Source organism: Lissotriton helveticus, chromosome 6 (assembly GCF_964261635.1).
Source record: "Lissotriton helveticus chromosome 6, aLisHel1.1, whole genome shotgun sequence".
Taxonomy (NCBI): Eukaryota; Metazoa; Chordata; class Amphibia; order Caudata; family Salamandridae; genus Lissotriton; species Lissotriton helveticus.
In genome coordinates this window covers 1,215,577,147-1,215,594,038 of record NC_136067.1, presented here as the reverse complement: position 1 = coordinate 1,215,594,038, position 16,892 = coordinate 1,215,577,147, and the positions used below count along the sequence as shown (strand labels likewise).

The 16,892-nt window shown below is 43.4% G+C and overlaps 1 protein-coding gene across 5 annotated transcripts in view; it reads left to right on the top strand.

Moving 5' to 3' along the window:
- NCOA7 (nuclear receptor coactivator 7) overlaps positions 1-16,892 on the top strand; it is a 1,122,006-nt gene that overhangs the window by 534,391 nt on the left and 570,723 nt on the right. For all 5 annotated transcript variants that reach the window (XM_078648931.1, XM_078648932.1, XM_078648933.1 and 2 more), the window contains one exon: positions 10,743-10,822. In XM_078648931.1, the coding sequence (XP_078505057.1) occupies positions 10,743-10,822 (80 nt within the window). The remainder of the gene's footprint in view (positions 1-10,742; positions 10,823-16,892) is intronic.

Sequence of the window (16,892 nt, the reverse complement as noted above, 5' to 3'; positions counted from 1 at the left end):
TGCACGGGCTGCTGCTGGGTATATTACAACATTAACTAGTATTCTTAACTTAGCGCTAGTGGTGCTGTTTGCTGTAAGAACAAAGTTATTTTGAGTGAGCATCTGAAAAAATTTGAGATGTTCTGAGAAAAGATGTTCATGGCTAGTGACCGCTCAAGTAGGAGGCCCTCGCATAGAAAATATCCTGGTTCACGCAGTGCAGTGCTGAAGCTGCATCTTCATCACCGTAGGGTTTTTTAAACTCATGTGCACTCTGCTTACTACAGCTGTATGACTGTGCCACAGCATCACCGTTCTCGCTTTCATATCTCCAGCATGATTGCCATCCTAGCTTGAACCTTGGTAAACTGAAATCCTTCACAAGCAGTAGACATTTCCAAGAAAATCATTAAAAAAAAAGTTATTCTTCAAATCTTAGCATGACACTTGCGTGGTACGGCCTCCTGGACTTAAATATAATTCTCTGTAGTTGTTACACTGCTGGTTCTTTTAGCCATGCCACATATATGTATATCATGCTAAATTCATTTTTGACTTTTGAACTCCTTTGCCTCCCAGCTTCAGCAAAAGTTTGTGATAAGAGAAAGGAATGGTGCAAGGATACTTTATTCCACAGGCAACTTTTTTTTGGCCGTGCTCTCCTCAATATGACCTTATTTGCAGCTCACCACAGTGATATGGCACTCTTTGGTACCTGCTCCTGGTGATGCAGTAAGTAAGTAGTACATAACTTATGATGCTCTAGAATAAACTCATTAGAAGTCTATAGAAAACTCTTAAGTAGTTCACCAATACTCACAACTCGTGACATGATTTCATGCATTATTTAGTAAAAGGTATTTTGCTAAATAATTCATGAAATCATAGTGTTATTTTGTTGAATTAGAAAAGCAATTAAGCAATTTAAGTATTTTGAACTTTTCTTTCTTTTCATATTGTAGCCGTTACACACTAGTCTGTAACGCTAACTTTCATTGATACATTGTTTTTGATGAAAGAAGTAATAGGGGCCAGAAGTACAAACAGGAGTTGAGATTTCCAAATTGTGATTATTACTGAATCACAATTAGGAACTCACAATTCCTAATGTATGAAAACCATGTACTATGAAATAGCAATTCCTAGTAGGTTGCAAATCGACCTACTTCATGAATATTAATGATGTAGGTCGCAGGTTACGATCCAGTAGGAAAGATAACCATCACAGGGATGGTTGACTGCTCTGGTGAACCTGGTCTGTGATTGCTTTGAAATACAGTGATATCTCTCTAGGTTTTTTAAGCGCGGCCATTTTCCTTAAAGGAAAGCAGGGTGCATTTTAGAGATAGGAAAATGACTCTTAAGTTTCATTTTTTAAAGGCAGGTAGTGGTCAATGGGATCACTGCCTGCTCTTAAAAAATATTTTCAGTTACATTCTCGAAGGGTAAGGAGTTTTTTGGGATACCTTACCGATTTGTCAATGGGTTATCACCTCATACCAAGAAGTGGTAAAATTGTTATGTTTTGTGACCAGAATTTGGTAATAAAACATTAATACATATATATCACTCCGATTCAGTATTTGGAAGGGTCACCTTAAACACACCCCTTTCAAACACTGATTCACATTAACAAATTGTGATTTGGTAACCAGTTACTGAATCAAAATGTGGTATTTGAGTAGCAAAAAATGCTTTTTTGCAGTCTAAAATTGCCCCGTTCGCAGAATTAGGCCTTTTGTGATCTCAAAAATATTTTTATATATGACCAATTGATTTGTATTGTAAGTGAATTTAAATAGTACTTATCATCCCAGATAAGGTGTTAAAGCGCTTTGCGATGAATAGATCATTAATCCTGAGAACCAAGGTTAACGGTTAGTCAGGTGAAAATATTGGTTATTAGGTTTAAGCTTCTGCATTCAGAGAAAGTGTTCCATGCAATAGCTTGTGTGTCTTTGTTATAAATCAAATAAAATACAATGATAATGTTCAAAAGGTCTTTTTGGCACAATAAAAGTGATCAAAGAGATTAATAGACTGGCTAGAAGGGACTAGGTATTATTGGGTTTGAGAGGTGGTTTTGTGATCTGTCGAATGTAGTGTAACCCGTTTGAGATATTAGCGCTTGCTACATTAGATTTTATTTTAAAGCACTGTAATTTTTAAGTCGACTGCCATCAAATCAGTGAAACCCGTTTAATGGATCTTAAAAGGTGGAACGACTGGGATGTCTCTGAAGGGATTCGGAAGGCACAATACTTGTCATTATACCCATACCATATACACAAACCTGCACTTATGCATTATAGGTGGGCGAGCCACTGAAATCTCGAGCCAAGCTTGAACCTGAAGCCTGGCTGTAGCTGAGCTCCAGGTCTTGTTGAAACATCGAACCCTTAACAAGCCAAGCTTTCTTGTGGCTTCTGCTTCACTCTCTCTACCCTGGATGTGGGGTTATGACCAGAGCTGCTGACTATGGAACTCGGTAACCAGGTTTGAGTCTTGGAGTCAGATAAACATTGTGTGTTCTGGGCAAATCACTTAATCTTCCCATGCCTATAAATAATGCATGTGACCTTTTGTAATAGAAGTGGTAGTCATGTAAAGCACTCTAATACTCTTGGGTCGAGTTTGAGCTTTTTTTTCCTCCAGACTACATTAGAATACACTAAGAGCTAAAAACAAAGCCTGTCCATAAGGAAAGAGTTGTGTAGAGTGAAACCAGAAATCCTGGCTTCCATGCATAATTTGTGTGATTTTAGGGAAATATTTTTTTTTTCACCAAAACATTTTTCTTCATTATCTTGTATCTTGCTCTTTCAAATATGTGAGTTTGAACTACCAGTTGTACAAAACTATCCCTTTTAATAAATACCTCTCAGTGCAGTGATGTAATGTGCTAACAATCGCAAAAGCTTCCATATAAAGAAATACACTTCTTCAACTCTGAAGAGACTTAATAATATTTGTTATGGTTTGTTGTATGAGTTACAAAATGCATAGTTTCTGGGCTCTGCTCCTCTACGGGCTCTACGACCCCCTCTGTTCTGGCTCTGCTCTCCTTGTTAATTTGCTGGCTCGCCCTTCTCTAGTATGCATGCACACAAACATGGATAAGCATTAATAGAAAGGCTGATAAAACTGTCTTAGATAACACCACGCCAGACTGCAACATTTCCTTTGTTTTATTTTCATTTAGAAACAATTGCATGATATGGATGGTCTCACAGCAATAATAAAATAAAACAAATCGCTAAGAATTCTAGAATTACATTATGTCCTACACGGTTTGTTAAATTTCATTCAGAAGGCAAAACTTCTATATACTGTTGTAAAATGCATTCTTTCTTTTGGTGTGACCTGCTGATTTCACGTACAACATTTAGCTTGCTTCGGTGTTTTTCTTTTTAAATACAGATATCTCGATTAGGCAAGAAGGACAGGGGCTAAAGGGGAACTGGGGGCCATTCAAAGAGACAAGGGTGGATGAGCTGTAAGTGGTCTATAGACGATAGGTCAGATTAGCTCCGTAGATGTGATTGTATTTGGCGTCCTAACTGCCAGGCTCAGCCCAGTCCACGGAGGGTTGAGCCCTGCCTTTCCTCTTGCTCCATGACCTGTCTTCTCTCTACACATGTTTAACTTCATAGGGCCTGATTTAAATAGCATTTGCAATGCAACATAATGGAATTGCAAGAATATAAACTATTGGCTTTTCAAATGGCAATGCCTTTTATTGATCTGATTTGATAATTAACACTTAAATAAAAGGCATTGTCATTTACAATGCCAATAGCTCAAACTCTTGTAAATGCGAGACCTAGGCCGCCATTGTCCCAGGCTGCTTGGAAAGTGATAGCACGCATGGCACGCTGAAAGTTGCAGGAAAGCATGTTTGCCTGCAGTAGGAGAAATGCATTAAAGAATATAGTGCTAACAGACTAGCCCCCAGATGCATCAAGCAACCATTTTGCTATTCCTTATTAGCAAAAAATAAGAAATTCGCTAATAAGGAATAGCAAAAGGCTATGCATGAAGAAATCACTAGGAAAATAGTGATTTCTTAAAAATTCCTTAATTGCGACTCACAATTTGCGACTCGCAATTAAGGAACACCTCCCCATTCATTCCTATGGGCATGAATGGAAAGCCAATCTCAATTTGCGATTCTCAATTACAGAATCGCAAATTGAGATTGCAGTTTCAAGGGTGCCAGGGGGTCAAAAGGACACCCTGTTGCACCCCTGAAATCTGCATATGGGTACATCTTGCACACACACATGCCCTAAGGGCATGTTTGTGTGTAAAATGGAACTTTGAAAAATGCACTTTAGTGCATTTTTCAAAGTTTTTGCAAATTACCATGAAGTTCAACTTAATGGTAATTTGCGCCCCCTATTAGCGAAATCGCTAATTTTTTTACTTTAATGCATTACATTTAAGGAATCTCAATTTGAGATTCCTTAAATGCAATATCAACTTAAGTAATCGCAATGTTGCGATTTCTCAAATTGCGATTTTTGCATTTGGGATGATGCATCCCAAATGCAAAAATACCGGTCGCAAAGGGGCAGATTTTGAGAATTTGCCCATTTGCGAGCGTTTTTTAGGGTTCGTCCTGGCGTTGCAACTGCGTAGCAGTTGCTCCGCCCAGGCGAAATCTAATGTTATCTCTATAGTGGGGACTTGAAACCGCCCCTTCTTCCATTGGCTAGCTCCATAAATGGAGGCTAGCCATTGGAAGAGATTGGCCGTCAATCACGTTTTCCCGTGAAAACGCGATTCGGGGGCGTTTCTGGGTCTTTTTTTAAGCCCCGCCCCTTGTTGCCGTGTGTCCCGGGCCGCGCTGTGATTGGCTGCAGGCCCGGGACACCCCCGTGACGTCAGCCAATCACAGCACGGGACCTGACTTGTTTTTTCATTTCCTATTGAATTGTCTGCCTTTAGTCTCACCACGTCCCAGCAAAAATACACACTAACGCAAGGCTAAAGCTTAAAGCTATTTCACCTCTTCTGAGGCCGACAACGCATGATACAGTCAAGAGTACACGTCAGGAAATACAAACCGAAACCGCACATCAGAGACCTGACTTTTATGGGTGTGTTTGTGAAGCTTCTCGCGTGTTTTACATTTTTAGCAGCAACCAATAGACTGCAGGCTTTCAGCCAATCCAAACAGGCACGTTTTATGAGGCTTGTGAATGCGCAAGTCTTCATGGCTAGTGTTTCTTTCTTGAGATTGCTTGGCGAGAGAGCCCCCTCCAATGCAACCGATGCTAGTCTACCTCCGGCGTCCCCGTCTCGCCTTCTCCGCACCCAACCAGCAGCCCCTGCAGTGGGACTCACTCCTGAAGCTACCACTCGTATATCCCAGTAGCCTCTCCCTGGGAAGCCTTGCCTGCCTGGCCTGGGTCAGGGCTGCGCACTTTTCCTGGGCCTTCGGGCTCACAGTGTGCTAGGGATCGAGGGTACAGGTGCACCGGCAGCCACGCTTCAGACCCCTGGCCTCTCTGACGCGTGCCCTACTCGCTGACAGCTGGTCATGGTTATACTGAACTTTAGGACATTGCGCTGATTATTCTCTCTATATATTTCATTAATTGTGTTCCTCATTGCTTTCCATTTCAAATTTTGTTTAACCGTTAATAAGATACCGCATCTCTTTCCCGACAGAAAGACTGCCTTTCCGCCCGCCTCTTCACAGATAAGTTTACTGAACCTGTACCAAAAGAAAGGTGTTTTTTATGAAACTGGTTAACGTTTAATATTCAGTACGGGAAGGGCTCTTCGCATCCTTTTAAATTCTGAAGAGAAGTTGCAAACATCTTTCAGACCGAGAGGGGGAAACCATGCCACGGCGGTTTTGGGAAAGAAAACGAATTATTTGTCGGATATACACTTTGCCTGAATTGGTGGCTCCAACGTGCAAATGACTTCCTTCTCTGGCAGATCAATACTTGGTGGAATATGTTTTAAATATTTACACATTCATAGTGAGTGTACATCGTTTTGAGTTATATAGTGGCTGTGAGCTGGCATCAAGCCAGCGTTATTTATAGGGACTGCATTTTTTTGCTTTGCCGGGTAAAGAATACTTTTTTTTTCTTCTCGTGTAAGGTGTCTGGCAGCGTTCGTTCCAACCTGCAGCACGTTTCACACCTAGAAGGGAATCATTTGAAGGTAGGTTTCGTGGTATTCTTGGACAGTAGAACGGCTGCGGCCCGGGCAGAACTATATTTACGGCTCCGGCCACTAGTGCTATTTCTGTACTTTTTAGAGCATGCATAAAACCCCAAAGCACGTTTAGTGCAATCTTCAGCATCCCTGCATGTCAATAGTAGACTGCTCAAGTTCAATTCTTTACAGATCGGTCTTTTTACTCGTTTATTTTTGGTGCTCTACTTTTTAAGTTATCTTATAAACTGGAACAAATAATTATCCCGCCCGCTATCAATAGGGAAATATTGTTCGCATCCATGTTGTGTACTTACATTTTTTTTATATATGTACAGTGTAATGCATACTCTCTTTTTTGTTATTTGAAGTTTTTTGAGAGGGATACCAGCATGAAAAGTTCAGTAAGCAAAGTAGATACACGCACGCCTCACCTATATCTATCAATGCGCTGTGCTGAGGTGGTTACATGAATCCCACTAACTATTATTCTATCGCTGATTTATACCACTGTTCCTCGTGTTAATGATAAGCACCCTCCTGACAATTTCAAATGTACTTCTTTAGTACGGTGAGTTGTTTTTGGCATGCTTCTTCTTTAACACCTTTGGTCGAATACTAGCCATATTTGGTAGTTTGCCCCACGTTACTGCTAGCTTCTTGTTTCCATGAATTTTTGATGACCTCGCTCGTTTCGGACTTTGATTTACATGGGGTACCCATTCACGGCTATTTTTCAGTGTTTGGACTAGTTTTTGGTGATGATCACGTTGCAACAATTGTAATTTATATCAAACAGTTGGCATGAATCCTTTTACTGCCACTTAAATACTACTCACAGACCTATCAGTACCGCTGAGAAGTTTAAATACCGCCGGCAGCGCTCTTTGCGTGACGCTGCCCCTCAGAGCTGGCGGCTATTCAATGAACCCTATTCTCTCTGCATTGAAGATTTCACACACCTTTACAGCCCTGGTGTTCGCTGAAAGGCTGCGCAGCGCTGTGGGGCTCTGTGTGGGTGTGTGAGGCGGGGCTCGCAGTGTGTGTGGGGGGGCTCTGTGTGGGTGTGTGGGGGGGCTCTGTGTGGGTATGTGTGGGGGGCTCTGTGTGGGTATGTGTGGGGGGCTCTGTGTGGGTATGTGTGGGAGGCTCTGTGTGGGTGTGTGTGGGGAGGCTCTGTGTGTGTGTTTAGGTGGGGCTCTGTGTGGGGGGGCTCTCTGTGGGTGTGTGTGTGGCATTTGCGAGAGATTAAGCTATGCCATTGTAAATAACAATGCCATTTATTTATCTGTTTTCAAAACCAACACATAAATAAAAATGTTTTCATTTACAATGCCAATAGCTCTAACTTTTGCAAAGGCGAAACCGTTGCATTGTAAATGCTTGTTTGCTTGATGCATCTGGGCCTAGATAAGACATACTGTGTAACAACTGAAGTAAAAGGGCCAGTTCTCATGGGAGGTTACAAATGAAGACAAGGTGGTACTAAGGAGGGACTAACAAGCCTATTAACGAATCGGAAGCCAGCATTTACAAAGGACAATGACACAAGGCAATGAACAATATGGGCGGAGAGTGGGCCGAGCTCAAGTAGATACTCTAATACAGCATGCTTCACAGAGCAGCGCATTTGCTGCCCAGGCTCAACCTAAAAGTCTTAACAAACTCAAGTAGCTCTTTATGGCAGAAGAATATGTGGCTTGATTTTCCACTGACAGCAACGTGGATGCCGGTAGGCAACAATGGCCTGCTGCAAATGTTACAGCTTTGTGCCCAAGCACACATTAGCAGTCCTACAACATTTCTAGCCAGGACCGGCTTTTAGCATAGGCGAGCTGGTCCCAGGCCACCAGTTTTCAGGGGGCATAAGGAGGTGTCTGCAGTAAGGTCATTACAGACAGCATAGTGTATAATTTAGGTGAGTGGGGTGGTAGGGCAGAGATGTTCTCAGAGGGTAGTCACTGCGCTGATGCAATCCGCCAGGGGCTGGTCTCTGAACATAAAAGGGGCTCCACGCTGCCTGATTATTTAGGTTGAAGCCTAATAGACAGCACAGCTGTTTGCTGTCTGGTTTGCTATGGACATCTTGTGGGCATTCAGGAAACTGATGTAAGAATGCATTCCGCCCATTGCTGACTATAGGCCCTGTGGTTTGTAACTCACATTTTCTGGCTTTCTGTTTGTGGCTTTATTTATTGTAGGGTGTCCAACTGGAGTTATTCTATCCTGCTGCCTAAACCTTATTTAATATTTACTATATTGTGCCACAAACTCTTTCTGTTATCCGGCCTTTAACTCTTGTTCTCCTTATCTTGTCACATTTGCTATGCATTCGAAGACAAGGTCAACTGTCAAGCTGTCTTCCGAGGGAACAACTCTGAAGTGTGGTGGAAACCAATACTTGAATACAATCAAAACACATCAGTACAGTAGGTGTTGACATAGGCACACAATGTTTGTATGTAGTAAAACCTTATTTAGTTGCAAATATAATTGTCATTTCAATTGAAAACATGTTGTCGGTGATGGCAGTGCGCTACCACACCATTCATACTCCACACAATGGCACTCCACTCTATTTCCTTCCACTTAATGCACGCCACTCCACTCCACTCTGACTTGCCACTCCACTCGGACATGCCATATCACTCGACGCCATGGCACTCCAAACTGCGCCCCTCCACTCCACACCACTTAGCCCCCTCCACTTCGCCACAATCTACCCCAATCTACTCCACTCCATTCCAATTTACTCCACTCCATTCCAACCTACATCTACTCCACTCCATTCCAATCTACTCCACTCCACCCTGATCCACTCCACTTCATTCCACTCCACCCTACCTCCACTCCACTCAATCTAACCCAATCCACCCCACTGCACTCAAATCTACCCCACTCTGCTCCAATCTTTACCAGTCTACCCCACCCGAATCCAACCCCTCTCCAATGTTCCCCAATCCAACCCACTCCAGACTACCCGAGTCCAGTCTACCCCAGTCCAATTTACTATACCCCACTCCATCCACCCCAATCCACCCTACCCAGCTCAATCTACCTCACCCTAATCTACCGCTCCCAGTTTACCCCTATTTACTCCATTCAAGTCAACCCCACTCTACCCCCAGTCATTCCTCTTCAATCTACCCCACTTTAGTCTACCCTACGCCATTCAGATCTACCCTACTCAAATCCACCCAGTCTACCCCACTCCTACCTAATCTATGCCACTCCAATCTTACCCAGTGTATCTTACTCCACTCTACTCCACCCCACGATTTTCTTTCCACGCTACCCAAACTACCCCACTCCGCTTCTCCTCAATATACCACATGCCACTAAAATCAACACCACTCCAGTCCAATCTTCCCCTCTCTATCCGACACCAATCTACCCTATCCCTCTTCACCCCAAACTAGTACCCTATCCTACTCCAATACGTTCCATTAATCTACTCTACTCCAATTTACCCCAAATCACTCTATACAACTCCCCTCCAATCTATCCTACCATAATCCACCCAATCTCCTATTCCAATCTCTCTCCCCCATAGTAGGATGATAGAGTTCAGTCAGCGCTTTCTTCTTGCTGGTGCCCATGTTCATTATTCAGCTCTACAGGGCACACATACAAACATTCACACCGAAATTAAATGTAATGATACAAGTTAATTTGAAATGTACTGCTGCCGCTTGGCCCCTGAAATAACAGAAAGAAATACAGCGCAGACAGAGTGCATTTCATCTTAGCACGAGTCATTTAAATTGAGGCCTACATTAACTATGGTTAACATAACTGGGAGAATCACACACTGTACGCGTCCATGCCTATTGCTGATTAATACAGGCGTTGCTCAAAGCAGTTGATAATGAAACATCGACTTCCATGGCGTTAATGTTTTCTGCTCTGTGACTATTCAAAGGTTCAGGGAGACGAGAATATGTCTGGGAACATACTGAAAGTCTTGTTTCTCCAGGGCTATAGCTTTCCTTTTTTCAGACACCCCCCCCCCCCCCTCCCCCAAAACTATAATTTCTCTGCACAACTACGATTTTGAAGTGTGCTTCCTTCCTTCGACAGTGTGAATCAAATCGCCGTCCATGCGCACAATTATGGACAGGAAGAAAGGTTCAGGGTGCCAGAATCCCTGGGGTACATTGAATGCCAAAATCAATAAAAATGGAATTTAGTGAAACATGCTGTGACTTGAATCCTTCACTAATCAACAGCGGTACACGTAATTTATTCGCTGTAAATTGTCTGTGTGTAAAGAAATGTTATTACTTATTGTCATGCTGCAGTCAAACTACACAAAGGGTGATGGGCAATCCCCTAACGAGCCCTGTTTGTGTTTTTAAGGTTTTTTTTATTAAGTAACTTTTAGGTTAAGACACACTTAACTTGGGCTAATCTTCGCCTTGTTTGTTTCATAACGTGAGCGCCCCTTTAATAAGAAATGTGCAGCTATCTTCTGTTGAAGGTACTGAAGCATTGCATTTGAGGGTTCTAGAACGTACAAAGGCTTTTAAATCAGAAGTACAGAGTGGTTAATTTATAGTAAATGGATTCATTATGTCTCCGATTAGATGAGCCGCCCATCAAAAACAATGAAAAGAAAGAGAAGAAAATGGTTATTCAAAAACCGCCTGGCACCACCGAATACACGGTAAATTAACACAGAATATTTCCTTTATTATTGTTATTGCAGGTATTCCTAAATCTCATGTTTCTTGGCAGGAAACTAGCTGCTTTTTTTACTGTTGCATGGCTGTGCTGATTCTGTATGTATTCAATAGAATTGACACTATAATTGGGGCCGCCAGAATTATGTGGCAGCGGAGGGCCAAATTATGCACCAGGTTTGATTAAATTATGCGGCAAGAAAAGGCTAATTATGCGGTGTCATCGGCGCATATTGTGATATTATTACTTCATTATTTTGTCACTTAACTGTCTGGGCATTGGGTGCATTTATATAGTACCAGTTTAACACCCAAATCTAGCAATAAGCAGCAGAAAAGTGTCCAGTCGACCGTTGCAAAGAACCTTCTACTGTGCGGCAACACGTGTACTTTTTTAGTAACTTTTGAACAGTTTGAGCTAGAAACAAATGTATTTTTGTCAAAATCAGCCGATTATGCAGCAGTTCAAGGATTATGTGGCACATGCGCAAATCTATAATCATGCCAAAAATGCTTCATCGTAATTCTAGTTATGAAATGCAAACTCTGGTTTGGGCCACACGCATGTTATTACAAGCATTTGACCGCCCTCTGTTTAGGAGGAATTTCAGTTGTGTTTAGTTCATGCATCCGGGGGTTATGCCAAATTGGGTCACATGGCAGAAAAGATAGAAGGTGGGGGGCGAAGATTACGGAGGTGAGATGATTTAGAGCACCTGATTTATCAGTAGAATGCCTTAAGAGTTCCATGAAGGAGCATCATAAACATTAGGAGGTAGGGTATTCAAGCCTTCTGCAGTGTAGTTTGGTAAGGGGGAATGTAGGTATGTATTGTGTTCCAGCAGCAGACACAGGTATTTTAGGTAATATGGAAGCAACCTGCATGTGAAGTGTTGCCGAGTTCTGTGGTAGCTTTTAAACTTTTAAAGTGATTAAACATAGAGATGTTGTGAATAGTGATAACTGGTGAAATTCAAAAGTGGTGTAGCATAATTTCCCCTCCCCAGTTGCGCCAAGCGTGCAATTCCAGCTTTTAAAGATAGGTTACAGAAGAGGTGGTTGCTTCCCTGGGCAAATTTTGTAATAGTAGATCAGAATAGTATTTTATTTTAATTGGTTGAGGTGCCATAGGCTGTAAGACAAGCCGTGAAACATTCCAGCCCCTTCGAGAGGAGAGTAACGTTCAAGCTACTTACCCACGCCTACAAATCCCTCCACAACATCGGACCCAAATACCTCAATGAAAGAGTCTCCTTCCACGTACCCAAAAGGAACCTTCGCTCCGCTGACCTCGCCTTGGCAGAAACACATCGCAGCTGCAGAACCAGAGCGGGTGGAAGGGCTTTCTCCTACATCGCAGCCAAAGCCTAGAACAAGCTCACAGTCAATATCAAACGCTCCCCTACTCTGCACACCTTCAGGAAGAGCCTCAAGACCTGGCTCTTTGGCTGAAACATGCTTGCAGAAGCTATGACCCCCTTCTTGGAAAGGATATCTGCTTTAGAGACAACCTTAATCAAAACTTAAATTAAATTCCTCATAACTCTATCAATTTAACAGGTCATCTACCAGGGGTGGTAAACCCCCTTGTGATAACAGGCATCCACAAAGGCCATATAAAAGAGGGGAGTTCAATCTCGAAGACTCACAGTATACAGTCTCAAACCATTTCAAATTAACCAGAAACTCCCAAATATCCAGCCTTCTATGGAATGACCCCCAGATCGTGGCTCATGTCCATCCCAACATTCTCTAAACCTTCCTCCGGCCTGTTGTCCTCATACAGCAACACTGGTTGGAGTGCCTCCACCATCCTCAAATAAGGAAGAGAATTTTAGAGATTTAAAGAATAACTTCGCCCATTGGCTTTCGCCTTAAATGAATATGATGACATTCTCATGCTGAGAAGAGTAGGTTTAGTCGGCCAGTCTAGAAAAACATTAGAAGGGGATTGCATAGTTGTCTCTTGTAGGACCCCTGATTTAGCGTGTTGACTGAATAAAATTGGAATCAGGCCAGGGCCAAATGGCCTTCCCATCCTTACAAGCCCAAAATTTTCACAACAGGATTACCAAGGCAGGGTCCTATTACTTCTAATAATACTTCAGGGAACTACACAAGATGGATGATAGCACTAAACACAATAATTTTCTACCCCTTGCCTTGCTGGATGAAAATGACTGACTTGTTGTTAATTCTGGGATTATAGGGAGGTTAGAAGACTGGGTTGGCGATGGAACCTTAGTCTTAGAGGCACAGTATGGATTCCTTCGGGTATGGGCATGACCGAACAGGCCCTAAATCTCTTATATTGGGCAAATATGTTCAGCCCAGGGGAGGCATATAGCCTTTATAGACTACTTGGCTTCTGACCCAGTGGATAGACAATTTATGGGATATTATGGAGCAAGCTGGTGTCGATTCCCCCTCTTGTTGTTCACATTGAAAGGGTTTTATCAAAATTTCAAAATGAGGATTCGATATAAACATGTGTGCGACCTGACGTCTCTGATTGACGTTACAAGGAGAGTCAGGCAAAGCTACATATTGGCCCCATTTTTATTTTATATTAATACACTGGCTGCATTTTTAAAGACCTACCTAAAACTGGTGAGAGACCTGTCCCTGTCTTGCTTGCAGATGATGTGGTGCTGTTTTCTCACATTGCAAATGGTTTAATGACTCTACTGGATGGTTTTATTCTTTTACAATGGATTTGAAGCTTAAGGTTAATTAAAAAAAAATCACATGTCTTGACTATCGTTCCCAAAAACTTGCTCTAGGAAATTTATGGTGGGAGGTATACACATTATAAAGATCCCAACTTTTAGCTATTTGGGCATTTTATTTTCTGCATATTTGGGTTGGGATGCAGACTCTACGATGTCAGCAACAGGCAGCATCGTGTGAAGCAATTTCTAGGTTTGCTATTAAACTGGGTAGCCGACCTCTCATGGAAATAGTGATGCTCTACAGCAGTAAGTGCCAATCAATGGCTACTTAAGGAGTGGGGGTGTGGGGGTTTGCCTCTAGGAAGGGCTTACAATAATCTGAAAATAAGTTTCTGGACAGACTCTTAGGTCTCCTGAAATCCACATCGCACATTATTACCCATAATGAGGTTGGCCTAGAGTTTTTAGAGGACATGCTGGGATTGCCACCAATCCTGTTAGGGGTTAAACTATGGTCTGTACCAGAGTTAAAATGTACGAGGGATATAGTGGAAAACTGCCTTAAACCTAATAATGCACGGGCCTAGGCCGACGGAGGTGTTGTGCATTGGAGGCCTGGTGGCACCTCGCCCTGCCACGCCCCGCTCGTGGCAGAAGTCGGGGGCTGTGGTCCTAGGGACCTGTTGATTGAGGCCTACTCCCCGTGTTGGATCTGGGGCCCACAGTGCTATCGGAAGCTGAGGGAGTGGTGTAACTTGGCCGATTGTTCCCCGTGGCGACTCGGGACCAGGAGGACCTTCGCCTCTGAGGGAGGTGCGCCAAGCCCCCTCAGGCGGATCATACTGTATTGGGGCTGAGCTCCCGCGGTAATCCAAAAGGAGGGCCCCGTTTGGGCTGTGGAAACCCGGTTTTGAGTACCATTTTCCACCAAATCGTCGGGAACTGAGCTGAGCTGCAGCAGGCATCCCGGGGAGGGACAGAGATTGGACTGGTTCACCCTGCATTTGGACCTCGGGGTCAGTGAACATTCAGAGTCACCGAGGGTGGTGAAGTGCAACGATTGCCACTTGCCTTGTTAGACCCTGGCAGGGGTCGGTGTCGACGGTTAACTGCACAATGGCTTCCGGGGGGGCCCAGGGACTCCAAACAGCACAAACCAACAAGCTTGACCGCTACACTATACCCAAGGACACACAACCGAACCGACTGTCGAGAGACGCCTCCCTGGGTAGCCTGTGGGAAGAGGAGCAGGAATTATCACTGAAAGATGTCATGGACGCCATTACTGGTGTCAAAACATCCTTAGAGCACAAAATGGACACTATAGCAATTGATGTGAACCTCATCAGGGCTGATCTGGCTAAACTGAACGAGAAAGTCAAGCAAGTGTAAATCACTGCCACCAGTCTTGTCGGGATGTCACAGAGCTCCAAGGAGAAGTCTGTGAACTTCAAACTTTCCGCAAATGTACAGAATTAAAGCTGGACGACTACGAAGGGCGCCTTTGGCGCAACAACCTGCGCATTTTGGGAGTTCCGGAAAAGGCAAAGGGCCAGTCCCTAACCTCTTTGTTGAGGACCTTATTCTGAAACATTTGCAACCTAAAGGCCGCAAATTCTTTGTCATTGAAAAAGCTCATAGGTTCCCGCGCGGCCGTCCCAAGCCTGGCGCTCCCCCGCCGCTGATGTTAGCTAGAGTCCTGAACTTCTGAGACCAAGACATTATCCTCCAAAACGCCAGGATGGGGGCCTCCTTTGCTACGAAAATGCAGACATAACCTTTTTCCCGGACTTCACACAGAGGGTACAAAGGCAGAGAAGATCATTCCATGCGGTGAAAAGTGATCTTGGAGAGAAGGGCCTGAAATATTTGATGTTGTTCCCAGTGCGTCTCCGGGTCGAGGCGGAGGGAAGAGCTTGGTTCTTTGAACATCCGGAAGCAGTGGCAGACTGGATTGAGCACAGGGGAGTTAAAAGCCCGACCGACCGCAACGACAGAGCTTGAGAAATCAATTGGCCTTCCTAAGGATGAGATCAGGCCTGTAGCTGAACCTGAACTGGGTATATAGGGCCAGGAGTGGGGTGGGATCGGGAGAGGGATTGCCTCGTTGTTGGTCTTTTGCAGTGGTGGACTCCTACGAACGTAACCTATTTACTTAATTGGGGAAGTGCACTTGAATCTGCTGGGAAGCTGAGCGCTCCACCCCTCTTTTTCTTCTACTTTTAGCTCCATACAAGGGCGACCGGCACTCTGCAAGTTTTCAGATGGGCAGTTCCAAGCCCAGAGTGCAGGGCAGCAGGGTGGTGGGATGTTGGGAGGGGGCTTTTTGTTTGTTTTTTGTTGTTCTTATTGCATCAGCAACACATACCGCAGCTTTTCTAGAGGAAGTAGGGACACTTTCTAATCCACCATGGCTACATATTGGGACAAAGGGGTTCGAATTCTAAGATGGAATGTCAATGGGTTGAGGGATAAAATCAAACAGTGTTCTCCAATACATCAAGCGTCAGGCCCCTGATTTTGTTTTACTACAAGAAACCCATCTGATTGGCAATATGTGCAAAGCCATGCACAGAGGGGGATACACCATGTTGGCCCATGCAGGTTTCATCTCTAGCTCGCGAGGAGTGGGTATTATGATGAGAAAATCCTTCCCGCTGGTGGTACAGTCTACTTGAACAGACGACCGGGGTAGATACATTGGGGTCTCAGGCGCGTGGGAGGGGCATCCAAGTCAAGTCATAGTTTATTGTATGATTAATTAAAATCTTTACAATCCCCCCCCCCCCAATATACATAAAATGATATATAAAAAAGTATCATTACATTCACAATTAAAACCAAAAGACATTAACACAATCCCATTCGTTATTTGGCAAAAGTGCAAGTGCTTATCTTTCGATTCAAAATGTTTAAAAACACAATTGTTGCAATTCCTGATTACAAAATCATTTTCCTGCCTAAAGCCCTGATTGCGCTTTAACTTATTATGGTGTAGCCTCTCCCACTCTAATGAGTGGAAGGCACAAAAGACAGACTATCAGTTAGGCGGCAAGTTATGACATCATAATGGGTCCTTCAATTTAAAACTAGAACAGCCTAATTAAAAAAAAATAGAGAACCCTAAAAGGAGACAATTCTTTATGATCATGCACTAGTTTTCAGAAGTATAATATTTTAGTCCATCTTTTAAGAGCCTACAACTAGACAGAGTCTCTTAAAGATTTTACATTCAGTCCATTTGTTACAGTGATGGGTCAACTGTGGCCTTGCAGCGCAGATCGTACTTATTTAGTTTACTCCCCATCGGCTTGCCGTAAGAGTCTTCTGACCATTGTCATGTATTTGACCCCCCGGCAGGCCAGGATAATGGAAGTACCCT